Source organism: Nerophis lumbriciformis, linkage group LG02 (genome assembly GCF_033978685.3).
Source record: "Nerophis lumbriciformis linkage group LG02, RoL_Nlum_v2.1, whole genome shotgun sequence".
Taxonomy (NCBI): domain Eukaryota; kingdom Metazoa; phylum Chordata; class Actinopteri; order Syngnathiformes; family Syngnathidae; genus Nerophis; species Nerophis lumbriciformis.
The window spans coordinates 72,870,794-72,892,755 of NC_084549.2; the positions used below are offsets into that span (position 1 = coordinate 72,870,794).

A 21,962-nucleotide genomic window follows, 5' to 3' on the forward strand; every position below is an offset into this window, starting at 1 on the left:
TACCAATGTGTTGGTACCAAAATGTATTTCGATACCTTTCTAACCACAAAAAATGTAATTATTGTCTTTATTTGAACAAAAAAATCTGAGTCTCATCCTTGCACACATCTTCTTGCCATTTCTAAGTCTCATCCTTGCACACATCTTCTTGCCATTTCTAAGTCTCATCCCTGCACACATCGTCTTGCCATTGCCTTCGGGAAAATCTTTCAAAGTAAACAAGTTCAGTCTAGGGCTGTCCCGATACCAATGTTTTGGTACCAAAATGTATTTCGATACCTTTCTAACCACAAAAAATGTAATTATTGTCTTTATTTGAACAAAAAAATCTGAGTCTCATCCTTGCACACATCTTCTTGCCATTTCTAAGTCTCACCCTTGCACACATCTTCTTGCCATTTCTAAGTCTCATCCTTGCACACATCTTCTTGCCATTGCCTTCGGGAAAATCTTTCAAAGTAAACAAGTTCAGTCTAGGGCTGTCCCGATACCAATGTTTTGGTACCAAAATGTATTTCGATACCTTTCTAACCACAAAAAATGTAATTATTGTCTTTATTTGAACAAAAAAATCTGAGTCTCATCCTTGCACACATCTTCTTGCCATTTCTAAGTCTCATCCTTGCACACATCTTCTTGCCATTGCCTTCGGGAAAATCTTTCAAAGTAAACAAGTTCAGTCTAGGGCTGTCCCGATACCAATGTTTTGGTACCAAAATGTATTTCGATACCTTTCTAACCACAAAAAATGTAATTATTGTCTTTATTTGAACAAAAAAATCTGAGAGTAAATTAAACATAAGTTTATTATTGCAATTTAGTCCTTAAATCATACTTGCCAACCCTCCCGAATTTTCCGGGAGACTCCCGAAATTCAGCGCCTCTCCCGAAAACCTCCCGGGACAAATATTCTCCCGAAAATCTCCCGATTTTCAGCAGGAGCTGGAAGCCACGCCCCCTCCAGCTCCATGCGGACCTGAGTGAGGACAGCCTTTTTTCATGACGGGAGGACAACAGGGTGACAAGAACTAAATCATCCAGACTAGAGATAAATTGTATTATGTTTATCTTACTTAAAAATAAATATATTCATTAAAAAAAATAAATACAATTTTACTATATTTTGCTAAAAACATCAAAATTAATTATATTTTTATTTGCATTTTTTCCTGACTCCTTATTACATCCAGCCATAGAATGTATGCATTAAAATAAACATATTTGAAATAATTTATTTTAAATTATCATAATAATTCTTTTAAAATGACCATATTTAATTATTAAAATAATTGCTTGTTTATCAACAACTTTAGCATTTTATTCATTACATTTTGAAACTCTCAGAAGCCAAGTTATGTTATATTCCTTAATATTTATTTATGCAAGTTTGAAGTATCAATTATCTAAACACAGTTTTGTTTGCATATTTTCAGTATGTATATATATATATATGAAATACTTGACTTGGTGAATTCTAGCTGTCAATATACTCCTCCCCTCTTAGCCACGCCCCCAACAACGCCCCGCCCCTCCCCTGACCACGCCCCCACCCCCCACCTCCCGAAATCGGAGGTCTCAAGGTTGGCAAGGGTTAGGGTTAGGGTTAGGGTTAGGGTTAGGGTTAGGGTTAGGGTTAGGGTTAGGGTTAGGGGTTAGGGTTAGGGTTAGGGGTTAGGGTTAGGGTTAGGGTTAGGGTTAGGGTTAGGGTTAGGGTTAGGGTTAGGGCCTTAAATAAAAGAGTGAACTTGTCTTTTAGTAGTAAGTAAACAAACAAAGACTCCTAATTAGTTTGCTGACGTATGCAATAAGATATTGTGTCATTTATACACCTATTATTTTCTACACATTATGAGGGACAAACTGTAAAAAATGGATTATTAATCTACTTGTTCATTTACTGTTAATATCTGCTTATTTTCTGTTTTAACATGTTCCATCTACACTTCTGTTAAAATGTACTAATCACGTATTATTCTCTTCTTTGATACTTTACATTAGTTTTGGACGATACCACACATTTAGGTATCGATCCGATACCAAGTAGTTACAGGATCATACAATAAAATATAGTACCTTATACATAAAATACTGATGTAAAGGGTAGGTGTCGCTCTGTTTTCTGTTTTAACATGTTCTATCTACACTTCTGTTCAAATGTAATAATCACTTATTCTTCTCTTCTTTGATACTCGACATTAGTTTTGGACGATACCACACATTTAGGTATCGATCCGATACCAAGTAGTTACAGGATCATACAATGAAATATAATACCTAATACATAAAATACTGGTGTAAAGGGTAGGTGTCGCTCTGTTTTCTGTTTTAACATGTTCTATCTACACTTCTGTTAAAATGTAATAATCACGTATTATTCTCTTCTTTGATACTTGACATTAGTTTTGGACGATACCGCACATTTAGGTATTGATCCGATACCAAGTAGTTACAGGATCAAACAATGAAATATAATACCTAATACATAAAATACTGATGTAAAGGGTAGGTGTCGCTCTGTTTTCTGTTTTAACATGTTCTATCTACACTTCTGTTAAAATGTAATAATCACGTATTATTCTCTTCTTTGATACTTTACATTAGTTTCGGATGATACCACACATTTGGGTATCGATCCGATACCAAGTAGTTACAGGATCATACAATGAAATATAATACCTAATACATAAAATACTGATGTAAAGGGTAGGTGTCGCTCTGTTTTCTGTTTTAACATGTTCTATCTACACTTCTGTTAAAATGTAATAATCACGTATTATTCTCTTCTTTGATACTTGACATTAGTTTTGGACGATACCACACATTTAGGTATCGATCCGATACCAAGTAGTTACAGGATCATACAATAAAATATAATACTTAATACATAGAATACTGATGTAAAGGGTAGGTGTCGCTCTGTTTTCTGTTTTAACATGTTCTATCTACACTTCTGTTAAAATGTAATAATCACTTATTCTTCTCTTCTTTGATACTTCACATTAGTTTTGGATGATACCACACATTTAGGTATCGATCCGATACCAAGTAGTTACAGGATCATACAATAAAATATAATACTTAATACATAAAATACTGATGTAAAGGGTAGGTGTCGCGCTGTTTTCTGTTTTAACATGTTCTATCTACACTTCTGTTAAAATGTAATAATCACTTATTCTTCTCTTCTTTGATACTTGACATTAGTTTTGGACGATACCGCACATTTAGGTATCGATCCGATACCAAGTAGTTACAGGATCATACAATGAAATATAATACCTAATACATAAAATACTGATGTAAAGGGTAGGTGTCGCTCTGTTTTCTGTTTTAACATGTTCTATCGACACTTCTGTTCAAATGTAATAATCACGTATTATTCTCTTCTTTGATACTTGACATTAGTTTTGGATGATACCACACATTTAGGTATCGATCTGATACCAAGTAGTTACAGGATCATACAATAAAATATAATACCTAATACACAAAATACTGATGTAAAGGGTAGGTGTCGCTCTGTTTTCTGTTTTAACATGTTCTATCTACACTTCTGTTCAAATGTAATAATCACGTATTATTCTCTTCTTTGATACTTGACATTAGTTTTGGACGATACCACACATTTAGGTATCGATCCGATACCAAGTAGTTACAGGATCATACAATAAAATATAATACCTAATACATAAAATACTGATGTAAAGGGTAGGTGTCGCTCTGTTTTCTGTTTTAACATGTTCTATCTACACTTCTGTTAAAATGTAATAATCACTTATTCTTCTCTTCTTTGATACTTTACATTAGTTTTGGATGATACCACACATTTAGGTATCGATCTGATACCAAGTAGTTACAGGATCATACAATAAAATATAATAACTAATACATAAAATACTGATGTAAAGGGTAGGTGTCGCGCTGTTTTCTGTTTTAACATGTTCTATCTACACTTCTGTTAAAATGTAATAATCACGTATTATTCTCTTTTTTGATACTTGACATTAGTTTTGGACGATACCACACATTTAGGTATGGATCTGATACCAAGTAGTTACAGGATCATACAATGAAATATAATACCTAATACATAAAATACTGATGTAAAGGGTAGGTGTCGCTCTGTTTTATGTTTTAACATGTTCTATCTACACTTCTGTTAAAATGTAATAATCACTTATTCTTCTCTCCTTTGATACTTTACATTAGTTTTGGATGATACCACAAATTTGGGTATGGATCCGATACCAAGTAGTTACAGGATCATACAATGAAATATAGTACCTAATACATAAAATACTGATGTAAAGGGTAGGTGTCGCTCTGTTTTCTGTTTTAACATGTTCTATCTACACTTCTGTTAAAATGTAATAATCGCTTATTCTTCTCTTCTTTGATACTTTACATTAGTTTTGGATGATACCACACATGTAGGTATCGATCTGATACCAAGTAGTTACAGGATCATACAATAAAATATAATACCTAATACATAAAATACTGATGTAAAGGGTAGGTGTCGCTCTGTTTTCTGTTTTAACATGTTCTATCTATACTTCTGTTAAAATGTAATAATCACTTATTCTTCTCTTCTTTGATACTTGACATTAGTTTTGGACGATACCACACATTTAGGTATCGATCCGATACCAAGTAGTTACAGGATCATACAATGAAATATAGTACCTAATACATAAAATACTGATGTAAAGGGTAGGTGTCACTCTGTTTTCTGTTTTAACATGTTCTATCTACACTTCTGTTAAAATGTAATAATCACTTATTCTTCTCTTCTTTGATACTTGACATTAGTTTTGGATGATACCACAAATTTGGGTATGGATCCGATACCAAGTAGTTACAGGATCATACAATAAAATATAATACCTTATACATAAAATATTGATGTAAAGGGTAGGTGTCACGCTGTTTTCTGTTTTAACATGTTCTATCTACACTTCTGTTAAAATGTAATAATCACGTATTATTCTCTTCTTTGATACTTGACATTAGTTTTGGATGATACCACACATTTAGGTATCGATCTGATACCAAGTAGTTACAGGATCATACAATAAAATATAATACCTAATACATAAAATACTGATGTAAAGGGTAGGTGTCGCTCTGTTTTCTGTTTTAACATGTTCTATCTACACTTCTGTTAAAATGTAATAATCACGTATTATTCTCTTCTTTGATACTTGACATTAGTTTTGGACGATACCACACATTTAGGTATCGATCTGATACCAAGTAGTTACAGGATCATACAATAAAATATAATACCTCATACATAAAATACTGATGTAAAGGGTAGGTGTCGCTCTGTTTTCTGTTTTAACATGTTCTATCTACACTTCTGTTAAAATGTAATAATCACGTATTATTCTCTTCTTTGATACTTGACATTAGTTTTGGACGATACCGCACATTTAGGTATCGATCCGATACCAAGTAGTTACAGGATCATACAATAAAATATAGTACCTAATACATAAAATACTGATGTAAAGGGTAGGTGTCGCTCTATTTTCTGTTTTAACATGTTCTATCTACACTTCTGTTAAAATGTAATAATCACGTATTATTCTCTTCTTTGATACTTGACATTAGCTTTGGACGATACCGCACATTTAGGTATCGATCCTATACCAAGTAGTTACAGGATCATACAATAAAATATAGTACCTAATACATAAAATACTGATGTAAAGGGTAGGTGTCGCTCTGTTTTCTGTTTTAACATGTTCTATCTACACTTCTGTTAAAATGTAATAATCACGTATTATTCTCTTCTTTGATACTTGACATTAGTTTTGGACGATACCACACATTTAAGTATCGATTCCGATACCAAGTAGTTACAGGATCATACAATAAAATATAGTACCTAATACATAAAATACTGATGTAAAGGGTAGGTGTCGCTCTGTTTTAACATGTTCTATCTACACTTCTGTTAAAATGTAATAATCACTTATTCTTCTCTTCTTTGATACTTGACATTAGTTTTGGATGATACCACACATTTAGGTATCGATCCGATACCAAGTAGTTACAGGATCAAACAATGAAATATAATACCTAATACATAAAATACTGATGTAAAGGGTAGGTGTCGCTCTGTTTTCTGTTTTAACATGTTCTATCTACACTTCTGTTAAAATGTAATAATCACTTATTCTTCTCTTCTTTGATACTTTACATTAGTTTTGGATGATACCACACATTTAGGTATCGATCTGATACCAAGTAGTTACAGGATCATACATTGGTCATATTCAAAATCCTCATGTGTCCAGCGACGTATTTACTGACTTTATAAACAATAATATGTATTTAAAAAAAAGATTTTGCGACGATAATAAATATCGGTGTAATCATAGTAGTATCGACTAGATACCCTCTTGTACTTTTGTGTAGATTTATTTACATTGTGGCGCCGGTGAGCTATTGTATCCTCCTACGGTGTGTAGTGAAGCATGTTTAGCTATTCCTCGTCCTCCGTTCTCCCTTTTCTGTCTACACACTGTGTCTGCTTGTAAGTACTCTGTGTGTGTGCGCTGCCCAACATGCTCCTCTGCTCGTAAAAACCAGCAATTTCACCACGTGACGACGCGCCGTCCTGCCCGGAAACCAGTACTTTTCAAACAGAGTATAGTACCGTTTTTGATTCATTAGTACCATGATACTACACTAGTACCGGCATAGCGTACAACCCTAGATTGTAGATATTTTGGAGGCGCCAACTGTTGCTGTCGGTGTTTTTGTTCCAATATTGGAGCCGGTTCATTGCGTTGGCGAGGTTTAGCTTTGAAGTGGCCAAGAAGCATGAAGCCGTTCATTCCTTCACTAACGTGCTGACGAACAAGGAAAAAGTGACAGAGTTAAAGTTTGCCAACAACTGGATCTTCCTGTTTGCCAAAGTGAAGATGACGCTCACAGCAGGTGCCGTCCTAAAAGGCGTTGTCGTGCACCTTCATACTTCTCAAGGGCGCAGCGAGTCCCGCTTGTTGTAACAACGCTCCTCTGTTCACATCCAGTCTAAGTCCACATCAAGTCCCAGTCTAAGTCCACATCAAGTCCCAGTCACCTTTTCAACTTCTCTGAATGTCTAAGAATCTGTTTATGTCGCACTAATAAGCTCATTGTGACACCAGCGTACATAACTGTCTAATTACGCTGCATTTAAACCCTGCACGCGGTGACTTCCTGCTCAGAGCAAAGTACGCTTCAAAATAAAAGCGTGGCAGAATTAAGCTGGATTCTACCTCAGCAACAAACAAAATATTAATGTCGACGTGTGTCACTTACGCAACATTAAAACCTGCACAGAGTGACTTCATGCTCAGTTTCAAAATAAAAGCATGGCAGTATTAGACCAAATTCTACCACAACAACTAACAAAATATTTATGTCGACATGTGTCACTTACGCAACATTAAAACCTGCACACGTTGACTTCCTGCTCAGTGCAAAGTACGCTTCAAAATAAAAGTATGGCAGTATTAACCTGGATTCTACCTCAGCAACAAATTAAATATTTATGTCGACATTTGTCACTTATGCAACATTAAAACCTGCACTGGTGACTTCCTGCTCAGTTTCAAAATAAAAGCATGGCAGTATTAGACCAAATTCTACTACAGCAACTAACAAAATATTTATGTCGACATGTGTCACTTATGCAACATTAAACCTGCACAGAGTGACTTCCTGCTCAGCTTCAAAATAAAAGCATGGCAGTATTAGACCAAATTCTACCTCAGCAACAAACTAAATATTTATGTCGACATGTGTCACTTACGCAACATTAAAACCTGCACTGGTGACTTCCTGCTCAGTTTCAAAATAAAAGCATGGCAGTATTAGACCAAATTGTACCACAGCAACTAACAAAATATGTATGTTGACGTGTGTCACTTATGCAACATTAAAACCTGCACAGAGTGACTTCCTGCTCAGCTTCAAAATAAAAGCATGGCAGAATGAATCAAAATTCTACCACAGCAACTAACAAAATATTTATGTCGACATGTGTCACTTACGCAACAGTCACACTTGCACACGGTGACTTCCTGCTCAGCTTCAAAATAAAAGCATGGCAGTATTAGACCAAGATCTACCACAGCAACTAACAAAATATTTATGTCGACATGTGTCACTTACGCAACATTAAAACATGCACAGAGTGACTTCCTGCTCAGCTTCAAAATAAAAGCATGGCAGCATTAGACCAAATTCTACCACAGCAACTAACAAAATATGTATGTTGACGTGTGTCACTTATGCAACATTAAAACCTTCACAGAGTGACTTCCTGCTCAGCTTCAAAATAAAAGCATGGCAGTATTAGACCAAGATCTACCACAGCAACAAACAAAATGTTTATGTCGACGTGTGTCACTTACGCAACATTAAAACCTGCACAGAGTGACTTCCTGCTCAGCTTCAAAATAAAAGCATGGCAGTATTAAACCTAATTCTACCACAGCAACTAACAAAATATTTATGTCGACATGTGTCACTTACGCAACATTAAACCCTGCACACGGTGACTTCCTGCTCAGTGCAAAGTACGCTTCAAAATAAAAGTATGGCAGTATTAACCTGGAATCTACCTCAGCAACATATTAAATATTTATGTCGACATGTGTCACTTACGCAACATTAAAACCTGCACTGGTGACTTCCTGCTTAGTTTCAAAATAAAAGCATGGCAGTATTAGACCAAATTCTACCACAGCAACTAACAAAATATTTATGTTGACGTGTGTCACTTATGCAACATTAAAACCTGCACAGAGTGACTTCATGCTCAGCTTCAAAATAAAAGCATGGCAGTATTAGACCAAATTCTACCACAGCAACTAACAAAATATTTATGTTAACGTGTGTCACTTATGCAACATTAAAACATGCACAGAGTGACTTCCTGCTCAGTTTCAAAATAAAAGCATGGCAGTATTAGACCAAATTCTACCACAGCAACTAACAAAATATTGATGTCGACGTGTGTCACTTACGCAACATTAAAACCTGCACAGAGTGACTTCCTGCTCAGCTTCAAAATAAAAGCATGGCAGTATTAGACCAAATTCTACTACAGCAACTAACAAAATATTTATGTCGACATGTGTCACTTATGCAACATTAAAACATGCACAGAGTGACTTCCTGCTCAGCTTCAAAATAAAAGCATGGCAGTATTAGACCAAATTCTACTACAGCAACTAACAAAATATTTATGTCGACATGTGTCACTTACGCAACAGTCACACTTGCACACAGTGACTTCCTGCTCAGCGCAAAGTAAGCTTCAAAATAAAAGCGTGGCAGTATTTAGCTGGAGTCTACCTCAGCAACAAACAAAATATTTATGTCGACATGTGTCACTTACGCAACAGTCAAACCTGCACAGAGTGACTTCCTGCTCAGCTTCAAAATAAAAGCATGGCAGTATTAGACCAAATTCTACTACAGCAACTAACAAAATATTTATGTCGACATGTGTTACTTACGCAACAGTAAAACCTGCACACGGTGACTTCCTGCTCAGCTTCAAAATAAAAGCATGGCAGTATTAGACCAAATTCTACCTCAGCAACAAACAAAATATTTATGTCGACATGTGTCACTTACGCAACATTAAAACCTGCACTGGTGACTTCCTGCTCAGTTTCAAAATAAAAGCATGGCAGTATTAGACCAAATTCTACCACAGCAACTAACAAAATATTTATGTCGACATGTGTCACTTACGCAACATTAAAACCTGCACAGAGTGACTTCATGCTCAGCTTCAAAATAAAAGCATGGCAGTATTAAACCTAATTCTACCACAGCAACGAACAAAATATTTATGTCGACATGTGTCACTTACGCAACATTAAAACCTGCACACGTTGACTTCCTGCTCAGTGCAAAGTACGCTTCAAAATAAAAGTATGGCAGTATTAACCTGGATTCTACCTCAGCAACAAATTAAATATTTATGTCGACATGTGTCACTTACGCAACATTAAAACCTGCACTGGTGACTTCCTGCTCAGTTTCAAAATAAAAGCATGGCAGTATTAGACCAAATACTACCTCAGCAACAAACAAAATATTTATGTCGACATGTGTCACTTACGCAACAGTCACACTTGCACACAGTGACTTCCTGCTCAGTGCAAAGTACACTTCAAAATAAAGGTATGGCAGTATTAACCTGGATTCTACCTCAGCAACAAATTAAATGTTTATGTCGACATGTGTCACCTACGCAACATTAAAACCTGCACTGGTGACTTCCTGCTCAGTTTCAAAATAAAAGCATGGCAGTATTAAAACCTAATTCTACCACAACAACTAACAAAATATTTATGTCGACATGTGTCACTTATGCAACATTAAAACATGCACAGGGTGACTTCCTGCTCAGCTCCAAAATAAAAGCATGGCAGTATTAGACCAAATTATACCACAACAACTAACAAAATATTTATGTCGACATGTGTCACTTACGCAACATTAAAACCTGCACACGTTGACTTCCTGCTCAGTGCAAAGTATGCTTCAAAATAAAAGTATGGCAGTATTAACCTGGAATCTACCACAGCAACAAACAAAATATTTATGTCGACATGTGTCACTTATGCAACATAAAACCTGCACAGAGTGACTTCCTGCTCAGCTTCAAAATAAAAGCATGGCAGTATTAGACCAAATTCTACTACAGCAACTAACAAAATATTTATGTCGACATGTGTCACTTATGCAACATTAAAACATGCACAGAGTGACTTCCTGCTCAGCTTCAAAATAAAGGCATGGCAGTATTAGACCAAATTCTACCACAGCAACTAACAAAATATTTATGTCGACATGTGTCACTTACGCAACAGTCACACTTGCACACGGTGACTTCCTGCTCAGTGCAAAGTACACTTCAAAATAAAAGCTTGGCAGTATTAACCTGGATTCTACCATAGTACTAACAAAAGGTTTATGTTGATATGTGTTGTATTAACCTCATTATAATCCCAGTGTACCAAAACATGACAATTATCCAATTCATAACGTCAACACCTGCACACAGTGACTTCCTGCTCAGCTTCAAAATAAAAGTGTGGCAGTATAGCCCAAATTCTACCACAGCAACTAACAAAATATTTACGTCAACATGTGTCACTTACGCAACATTAAAACCTGCACAGAGTGACTTCCTGCTCAGCTTCAAAATAAAAGCATGGCAGTATTAGACCAAGATCTACCACAGCAACAAACAAAATGTTTATGTCGACATGTGTAACTTACGCAACTTTAAAACCTGCACACGGTGACTTCCTGCTCAGTGCAAAGTACGCTTCAAAATAAAAGTATAGCAGTATTAACCTGGATTCTACCACAGCAACAAACAAAATGTTTATGTCGACATGTGTAACTTACGCAACATTAAAACCTGCACACAGAGTGACTTCCTGCCCAGCTTCAAAATAAAAGCATGGTAGTATTAGACCAAATTCTACCACAGCAACAAAATAAAAGTATGGCAGTAATAACCTGGATTCTACCTCAGCAACAAACTAAATATTTATGTTGACATGTGTCTTTTGCGCAACAATAAAACCTGCACAGAGTGACTTCCTGCTCAGCTTCAAAATAAAAGCATGGCAGCATTAGCCCGAATTCCACCACAGAAACTAACAAAATGCACACATTTATTGTTTTTTGTTAGGTTTCCGCCTGTACAAAAGCTTTAACGTCATTGTTAGGAAGACTCCGAGTATAAATATGAAAATAGAAGAATGAAAATATGTACAAATAGGAACCAAACTGCCGTGAATAAAAAAAAAAAATGCTTAGTGTCAACATAAACGGGCTCAGATTGAATTTTAAAATGAGATTTTTTCCTTAGTTCCATTTATTGCTTGGCTTTTTTTGACCAACACTGGCTTGGTTTGAGGGTGTTTACTTAAAAAACAACTTCTTCTGTACATGGAGAAAGTGCAGAGTCCAGCTGGTATTTGAAGCCTTTTCTACCCTCCCCTTCCAGACCACTTCATGGTTTTTATTCCATTTCTGCACCTCTAATCACCTCTTTGTTTCCCTCTTCACTCGCCCACCAAAACGCTTCTTTGTCGGCATACAACATCACCGCCATTGTGTTCGCTGCGTGCTAATCGGGCGCTGGTTCCAAGACTGAAATACTGAGTGATTGATGAAGAGCGTTGCAGGACCAGAGTACTCAATCTGCATTCTTCCACCCGGCTGCTTAAAAACCGCTCAGCACAAACACAAAACCGAGCCAAATATTACAAGTGTTCTAATTCCTGAACTGGATTTGAACGCCAGGGAGTAAAAATATGTCATAACTTAGATTTGAATTGGCTGAGAGAGTGTTGGAACGAAACTGAGAGGCAAGTTTCAGTTGATCTGACTCATGTAAACGTCCAATTAAAACGCATTAATCACACCTTTAATGACTAATTAAAAACAGCAGCAATGATACAGCTAATTAAGAAATATACATCCCTATGAAATCCATCTGAAAAGGATCATTTATGGATATTTGATGTCCCTTATTACACTTGTTTTAATCTTGTGTGCGTGTTTCCATAAACGCCACATGTTGATGATGCAACAGGAACAGCAGCAATGATACAGCTAATTAAGAAATATACATCCCTATGAAATCCATGTGAAAAGGATCATTTATGGATAGTTAATGTCCCTTATTACACGTGTTTTAATCTTGTGTGTGTGTTCCCATAAATGCCACATGTTGATGATGCAACAGGAACAGTAGCAATGATACAGCTAATTAAGAAATATACATCCCTATGAAATCCATGTGAAAAGGATCATTTATGGTTATTTAATGTCCCTTATTACACTTGTTTCAATCTTGTGTGCGTGTTTCCATAAACGCCACATGTTGATGATGCAACAGGAACAGTAGCAATGATACAGCTAATTAAGAAATATACATCCCTATGAAATCCATGTGAAAAGGATCATTTATGGATATTTAACGTCCCTTATTACACTTGTTTTAATCTTGTGTGGGTTTCTATAAACGCCACATGTTGATGATGCAACAGGAACAGCAGCAATGATACAGCTAATTAAGAAATATACATTCCAATGAAATCCATCTGAAAAGGATCATTTATGCATATTTAACGTCCCTTATTACACTTGTTTTAATCCTGTGTGTTTCCATAAACGCCACATGTTGACGATTCAACAGGAACAGCAGCAATGATACAATACAGCTAATTAAGAAATATACATCCCTATGAAATCCATGTGAAAAGGATCATTTATGGATATTTAATGTCCCTTATTACACTTGTTTTAATCTTGTTTGTGTGTGTTTCCATAAACGCCACATGTTGATGATGCAACAGTTCCTTTGTGTCCACCCTTGGCTCCTTTTTGCGCTTTTGTGGGGTGAAAAGGAGGCAAGGATAGAAGTTATCTGAAGCGATAAGAAGGCTAATAATAAGAACACTCCTCAGACGGGAAGTAGTTGAGTGGGAGATGGGTGATAAAACCACCATCAAGTCACTCACTCGCCTAACTTTAGCTGGCGTTTGAGGAACTGAGCCGACGTGAGCGTGGAAAGACACGCTTTGTGGTTCCTGTTCATGTGTGAGCTGCTCACATGAAAAAATAATGACATAGATAAATGTAATAAAAGAGCTGCTCATGCTCCTCAGCACGTTGTTGTGTAAACATCAGGACCGGTGGCGAGGGTTACGCAACACTTGATTTAAACATGGCCTCATTTCAATGTGCTGTCAAAAGTAAAACCCCATTAATATAAAAAGTTGTCTTGATTTTGTTTTTGTTTCACTTTTATCATATTTGGATTTATGTTTTATTATTTTTTTGTTTATTTTAGTTACGTATTTTATTCTATTTTGACTTTATACACATTTTTTTTTATTACATCATTTTATTTGACCTTGTTTTATTTTATTATTGTATGTGTTATGTAGTTTTTATTTTTTTATTTTAGTTACGTATTTTATTCTATTTTTCAGCACGTTGTGTAAACATCAGGACCGGTGGCGAGGGTTACGCAACACTTGATTTAAACATGGCCTCATTTCAATGTGCTGTCAAAAGTAAAACCCCATTAATATAAAAAGTTGTGTCTTGATTTTGTTTTTGTTTCACTTTTATCATATTTGGATTTATGTTTTATTATTTTTTTGTTTATTTTAGTTACGTATTTTATTCTATTTTGACTTTATACACATTTTTTATATTACATCATTTTATTTGACCTTATTTTATTTTATTATTGTATGTGTTATGTAGTTTTAATTTTTTTATTTTAGTTACGTATTTTATTCTATTTTTCAGCACGTTGTTGTGTAAACATCAGGACCGGTGGCGAGGGTTACGCAACACTTGATTTAAACATGGCCTCATTTCAGTGTGCTGTCAAAAGTACAACCCCGTTAATATAAAAAGTTGTCTTGATTTTGTTTTTGTTTCACTTTTATCATATTTGGATTTATGTTTTATTATTTTTTTGTTTATTTTAGTTACGTATTTTATTCTATTTTGACTTTATACACATTTTTTATATTACATCATTTTATTTGACCTTGTTTTATTTTATTATTGTATGTGTTATGTCGTTTTTATTTTTTTATTTTAGTTACGTATTTTATTCTATTTTTCAGCACGTTGTTGTGTAAACATCAGGACCGGTGGCGAGGGTTACGCAACACTTGATTTAAACATGGCCTCATTTCAATGTGCTGTCAAAAGTAAAACCCCATTAATATAAAAAGTTGCCTTGATTTAGTTTTTGTTTCACTTTTATCATATTTGGATTTATGTTTTATTATTATTTTTGTTTATTTTAGTTACGTATTTTATTCTATTTTGACTTTATACACATTTTTTATATTACATCATTTTATTTGACCTTGTTTTATTTTATTCTTGTATGTGTTATGTAGTTTTTTATTTTTTTATTTTAGTTATGTATTTTATTCTATTTTTCAGCACGTTGTTGTGTAAACATCAGGACCGGTGGCGAGGGTTACGCAACACTTGATTTAAACATGGCCTCATTTCAATGTGCTGTCAAAAGTAAAACCCCATTAATATAAAAAGTTGTGTCTTGATTTTGTTTTTGTTTCACTTTTATCATATTTGGATTTATGTTTTATTATTTTTTTGTTTATTTTAGTTACGTATTTTATTCTATTTTGACTTTATACACATTTTTTATATTACATTATTTTATTTGACCTTGTTTTATTTTATTATTGTACATACTTGCCAACCCTCCCGGATTTTCCGGGAGACTCCCGAAATTCAGCGCCTCTCCCGAAAACCTCCCGGGACAAATGTTCTCCCGAAAAACTCCCGAAATTCAGGCGGAGCTGGAGGCCACGCCCCCTCCAGCTCCACGCGGACCTGAGTGACGTGTTGACAACACACAACAACAGCGTCTACCGTAAAGCAGTTTGTCTGCCGTAAACAGCAATGTTGTGACACTTTTAAACAGGACAATACTGCCATCTACTGTACATGCATATGTGACCCACCCATAATGTGTCACATTTTTGTGTTGATTGATTTATTTTTATTTTGTGGTTTGAATTCGTTTTTGGAGCTGTCATTACACATTTATCAGTATTCACATTGGTCAGTAGGGGGCAGTAGGGCGTTTCTTCCCAATTGAATGCCATCACCTGCAGACCGGAAGTGTCTTGTCATTCTGATGAGCGCGACCAGTCTGTGAACAATTGAAACGTCCTGTGTGCTTTTTCCTGCTGTATAACAGGTTAGTTTTGGTGAATCAACTCACACATTCTGATGGTGGAGCCTAACTCTAAAGTGTTTGTGAGTTGTAGTTTGTAAATGAACACTGAAATTGAAGTATTTATTTTATTTATATATATATATATACATATATATATATATATATATATATATATATATATAGCTAGAATTCACTGAAAGTCAAGTATTTCTTACATATCTTAACCACGCCCCCAACCACGCCCCCCGACCCCGCCCCCACCCCCCACCTCCCGAAATCGGAGGTCTCAAGGTTGGCAAGTATGTTATTGTATGTGTTATGTAGTTTTTTTTATTTTTTTTATTTTAGTTACGTATTTTATTCTATTTTGACTTTATACACATTTTAGTACATTACATTATTTTATTTGACCTTGTTTTATTTTATTTTTGTATGTGTTATGTATTTTTATTTATTTATTTATTTATTTCTATACATGTGTTACTATATCACCTATCATTATCCCATTTATTGTGTTTGATTCATTTGTTTTCTTTCACATTTTTTTTATTTTACATATTTTTTTTAGTTGGTGTATTTAGTTTTTTGACTTCATTATTGATAGTTTTTGTTACATTTTTTTTTTTTTTTAAATGTATGATGTATTCATTTTATTAAAATGTTCAATATTTGTCTTAAAATATTACTATTATCATATGTTTATTATTATTTATGTTGTCCATTGTATTGTATTAATTTGTTTTTCAATTTTTATTTCATTACATAGTAATTTAAATGCATGATTATTTTTTTAAATTAAATTTAGTGTCGTCATTTTATGTACATAGTTTATGAAAAAAAAATGTATGTTACTATGTTTTTGGATACAAGAACAAATAAATAATTATAATTGTATCTTCTATTATGTTATGATGCATCTTATTCATATTTTACAGGAAGATTCTAGTGCTTTTAGGAATTTTTTGGAAAAAATGTTTGCCTCCCAAGGTTTGAACTGAACCTGGGGGGGGCCACTACATGAAAGCTAACTTAGAGTAGTCCGTGTACAGCTTGTATATCCACCGAAAGTGAGGCAACGCCAGTCATTATTGTGGTAGTACAATACACGGCTGCACACGGACTACTCTAAATTAAGTAAAAAGTGTATTTACTAGTAATGTGCTCCTCCTGTGTGTCCACAGACCGTGACCTTTACTCCGCTCGCGCTTTCACCGCCAAAAACACGTCCAACTTCCAGCAGAGGAAGCGCGGCGACCCGCTTCCTCTCAGCTTTTTCGGCGAGGAATGCCACCAGCAATGTGGCGACCACGACCACGTCCATCCGGACCATCACCCTCCTCGTTATGACGACTGCTGCCGCCGTGACCCGAGCGTGCAGCTGCCGGACCGCCACAGCGAGATGCGGCTGAATCACCCACTCAAGGTCTTAGGTAGGAATTGTAATTACGGTGAGGGCGTCCTGCGCCCACTCAGTGTTCCCTTGCCATCCCTCCTCCATCCTTCCAAATGTGGGCGAGAACACAAGGGAAGGGGGGGGGGGTTAGGAAGGAGTCTCCACCCGCCCACTGGGTTGCCATGGAGACATGCAGCCAGCGAGGCGAGTGACAAGATATGTCTCCAAGCGTTGTCAAGTGGAACAGACGGGACTGTGACGCTCCCACATGCTTTCTGTTTCTCTTCCTCAAGATTCCATCTCAACTTTGATGGCACATTTAACACCTTTTTTTTTGCTAACAAACAAAGTGCAAAGTAAAATTGATCATTATTAGCAAACATTGCACTTAAAGTAGGTCAACTGTTACTTTAGAGCAGTGTTTTTCAACCACTAGTTTCACCTATTTGGGTTAAAAATATTTATTCCAAAGCAGTAATTATAGTCTGCAAATGATGTGTTGTTGTTGAGTGTCGGTGCTATGTCTAGAGCTCGGCAGAGTAGCCCTGTAATACTCTTCCATATCAGTAGGCAGAGTGCAGGTAAAAAGGTGTCTAATGCCTAAACCAAAAATAAACAAAAGGTGAGTGACCCTAAGGAAAGGCATTGAAGCTTAGGGAAGGCTACGCAAAACGAAACTAAAATGGAACTGGCTGCAAAGTCAACAAAAACAGAATGCTGGACGACAGCAAAGACTTACCGTATTTTCCGCACTATTAGCCGCACCTAAAAACCACAAATTTACTCAAAAGCTGACAGTGCGGCTTATAACGCTTTATATATGGATTAATATTAAGATTCATTTTCATAAAGTTTCGGTCTCGCAACTACGGTAAACAGCCGCCATCTTTTTTCCCCGTAGAAGAGGAAGTGCTTCTTCTTCTACGCAAGCAACCGCCAAGGCAAGCACCCGCCCCCATAGAACAGGAAGCGCTTCTTCTTCTACTGTAAGCAACCACCCGCCCGCGTAGAAGAAGAAGAAGCGCGCGGATATTACGTTTCATTTCCTTTGTGTGTTTACATCTGTAAAGACCACAAAATGGCTCCTACTAAGCGACAGGTTTCCAAGACGCAATCTCTCCATCCGCACACCGACTACTATTTCACAGCAACTGCCTAAAGACTTTCAAGAAAAGCTGGCTACTTTCCGTGCATATTGTAAAAACAAGATAGCTGAAAAAAAGATCCGGCCAGAGAACATTATCAACATGGACGAGGTTCCACTGACTTTTGATATTCCTGTGAACCGCACTGTGGATACAACGGGAGCACGTACGGTGAATATTCGCACCACAGGGAATGAGAAGTCATCCTTCACTGTGGTTCTAGCTTGCCATGCTAATGGCCAGAAACTTCCACCCATGGTGATATTCAAAAGGAAGACCTTGCCAAAAGAGACCTTTCCAGCCGGCGTCATCATAAAAGCTAACTCGAAAGGATGGATGGATGAAGAAAAGATGAGCGAGTGGTTAAGGTAAGTTTACGCGAAGAGGCCGGGTGGCTTTTTTCACGCAGCTCCGTCCATGTTGATATACGACTCCATGCGCGCCCACATCACGCTGGTTTTTAATATATTATTAAAGTTTGACTGACCTATCTGACTGTTTTTTTGACATTCCTTTAGCGCAGTTAGATGCGGCTTATAACACGGGGCGGCTTATAGGTGGACAAAGTTTTGAAATATGCCGTTCATTGAAGGCGCGGCTTATAACCCAGGGCGCCTTATGGTGCGGAAAATACGGTACTGTGGAGCAAAGACGGCGTCCAAAATGTACATCCGAACATGACATGACAATCAACAATGTCCCCGCAAAGAAAGATAAAAACAACTGAAATATTCTTGATTGCTAAAACAAAGTATATACATATACACATAATTGCACATTATTGTCCGAAAAATAAAAAGATACATGAGGACATAACGAACAGTGAGTAAGTAACTGTGTAATACTCTTCCATATCGGTAGGTATGGAAGAATATTACTTAGAGTATAGGCTTTGTAGATGTCGGAAAACAGCGGGAAAGTAAAAAGGTATTTAATGCTTAAACCAAAAATAAACAAAAGGTGAGTGCCCCTAAGAAAAGGCATTGAAGCTTAGGGAAGGCTATGCAGAACCAAACTAAAACGGAACTGGCTGCAGAGTCAACAAAAACAGAATGCTGGACGACAGCAAAGACTTACTGTGGAGCAAAGACGGCGTCCACAAAGTACATCCGAACATGACATGACAATCAACAATGTCCCCACAAAGAAGGATAAAAACAACTGAAATATTCTTGATTGCTAAAACAAAGTATATACATATACACATAATTGCACATTATTGTCCGAAAAATAAAAAGATACATGAGGACATAACGAACAGTGAGTAAGTAGCTGTGTAATACTCTTCCATATCGGTAGGTATGGAAGAATATTACTTAGAGTATAGGCTTTGTAGATGTCGGTAAACAGCGGGAAAGTAAAAAGGTATTTAATGCTTAAACCAAAAATAAACAAAAGGTGAGTGCCCCTAAGAAAAGGCATTGAAGCTTAGGCAAGACTATGCAGAACCAAACTAAAACTGAACCGGCTACAAAGTAAACAAAAACGGAACGCTGGACGACAGCAAAGACTTACTGTGGAGCAAAGACGGCGTCCACAAAGTGCATCCGAACATGACATGACAATCAACAATGTCCCCACAAAGAAGGATAAAAACAACTGAAATATTCTTGATTGCTAAAACAAAGTATATACATATACACATAATTGCACATTATTGTCGGAAAAATAAAAAGATACATGAGGACATAACGAACAGTGAGTAAGTAACTGTGTAATACTCTTCCATATCGGTAGGTATGGAAGAATATTACTTAGAGTATAGGCTTTGTAGATGTCGGAAAACAGCGGGAAACAGAGTGAAAGTAAAAAGGTATTTAATGCTTAAACCAAAAATAAACAAAAGGTGAGTGCCCCTAAGAAAAGGCATTGAAGCTTAGGGAAGGCTATGCAGAACCAAACTAAAACGGAACCGGCTGCAGAGTCAACAAAAACAGAATGCTGGACGACAGCAAAGACTTACTGTGGAGCAAAGACGGCGTCCACAATGTACATCCGAACATGACATGACAATCAACAATGTCCCCACAAAGAAGGATAAAAACAACTGAAATATTCTTGATTGCTAAAACAAAGTATATACATATACACATAATTGAACATTATTGTCGGAAAAATAAAAAGATACATGAGGACATAACGAACAGTGAGTAAGTAACTGTGTAATACTCTTCCATATCGGTAGGTATGGAAGAATATTACTTAGAGTATAGGCTTTGTAGATGTCGGAAAACAGCGGGAAAAAGAGTGAAAGTAAAAAGGTATTTAATGCTTAAACCAAAAATAAACAAAAGGTGAGTGCCCCTAAGAAAAGGCATTGAAGCTTAGGGAAGGCTATGCAGAACCAAACTAAAACTCAACCGGCTACAAAGTAAACAAAAACGGAATGCTGGACGACAGCAAAGACTTACTGTGGAGCAAAGAGGGCGTCCACAATGTACATCCAAACATGACATGACAATCAACAATGTCCCCACAAAGAAGGATAAAAACAACTGAAATATTCTTGATTGCTAAAACAAAGTATATACATATACACATACAACATTATTGCACATTATTGTCGGAAAAATAAAAAGATACAAGAGGACATAACGAACAGTGAGTAAGTAACTGTGTAATACTCTTCCATATCGGTAGGTATGGAAGAATATTACTTAGAGTATAGGCTTTGTAGATGTCGGAAAACAGAGTGAAAGTAAAAAGGTATTTAATGCTTAAACCAAAAATAAACAAAAGGTGAGTGCCCCTAAGAAAAGGCATTGAAGCTTAGGGAAGGCTATGCAGAACCAAACTAAAACTGAACAGGCTACAAAGTAAACAAAAACGGAATGCTGGACGACAGCAAAGACTTACTGTGGAGCAAAGAGGGCGTCCACAATGCACATCTGAACATGACATGACAATCAACAATGTCCCCACAAAGAAGGATAAAAACAACTGAAATATTCTTGATTGCTAAAACAAAGTATATACATATACACATACAACATTATTGCACATTATTGTCCGAAAAATACATGAGGACATAACGAACAGTGAGTAAGTAACCGTGTAATACTCTTCCATATCGGTAGGTATGGAAGAATATTACTTAAGAGTATAGGCTTTGTAGATGTCGGAAAACAGCGGGAAACAGAGTGATAGTAAAAAGGTATTTAATGCTTAAACCAAAAATAAACAAAAGGTGAGTGCCCCTAAGAAAAGGCATTGAAGCTTAGGGAAGGCTATGCAGAACCAAACTAAAACTGAACAGGCTACAAAGTAAACAAAAACGGAATGCTGGACGACAGCAAAGACTTACTGTGGAGCAAAGACGGCGTCCAACAATGTACATCCGAACATGACATGACAATCAACAATGTCCCCGCAAAGAAGGATAAAAACAACTGAAATATTCTTGATTGCTAAAACAAAGTATATACATATACACATAATTGCACATTATTGTCCGAAAAAAAAAAAGACACATGAGGACATAACGAACAGTGAGTAAGTAACTGTGTAATACTCTTCCATATCGGTAGGTATGGAAGAATATTACTTAGAGTATAGGCTTTGTAGATGTCGGAAAACAGAGTGAAAGTAAAAAGGTATTTAATGCTTAAACCAAAAATAAACAAAAGGTGAGTGCCCCTAA

At 36.2% G+C, this 21,962-nt stretch overlaps 1 protein-coding gene across 1 annotated transcript in view; it reads left to right on the forward strand.

Moving 5' to 3' along the window:
• Positions 1-21,962, forward strand: part of neurl1ab (neuralized E3 ubiquitin protein ligase 1Ab) — an 87,984-nt gene that overhangs the window by 52,011 nt on the left and 14,011 nt on the right. The window contains exon 4 of the mRNA XM_061968268.1: positions 16,966-17,214. Coding sequence (XP_061824252.1) covers positions 16,966-17,214 — 249 coding nt within the window. The remainder of the gene's footprint in view (positions 1-16,965; positions 17,215-21,962) is intronic.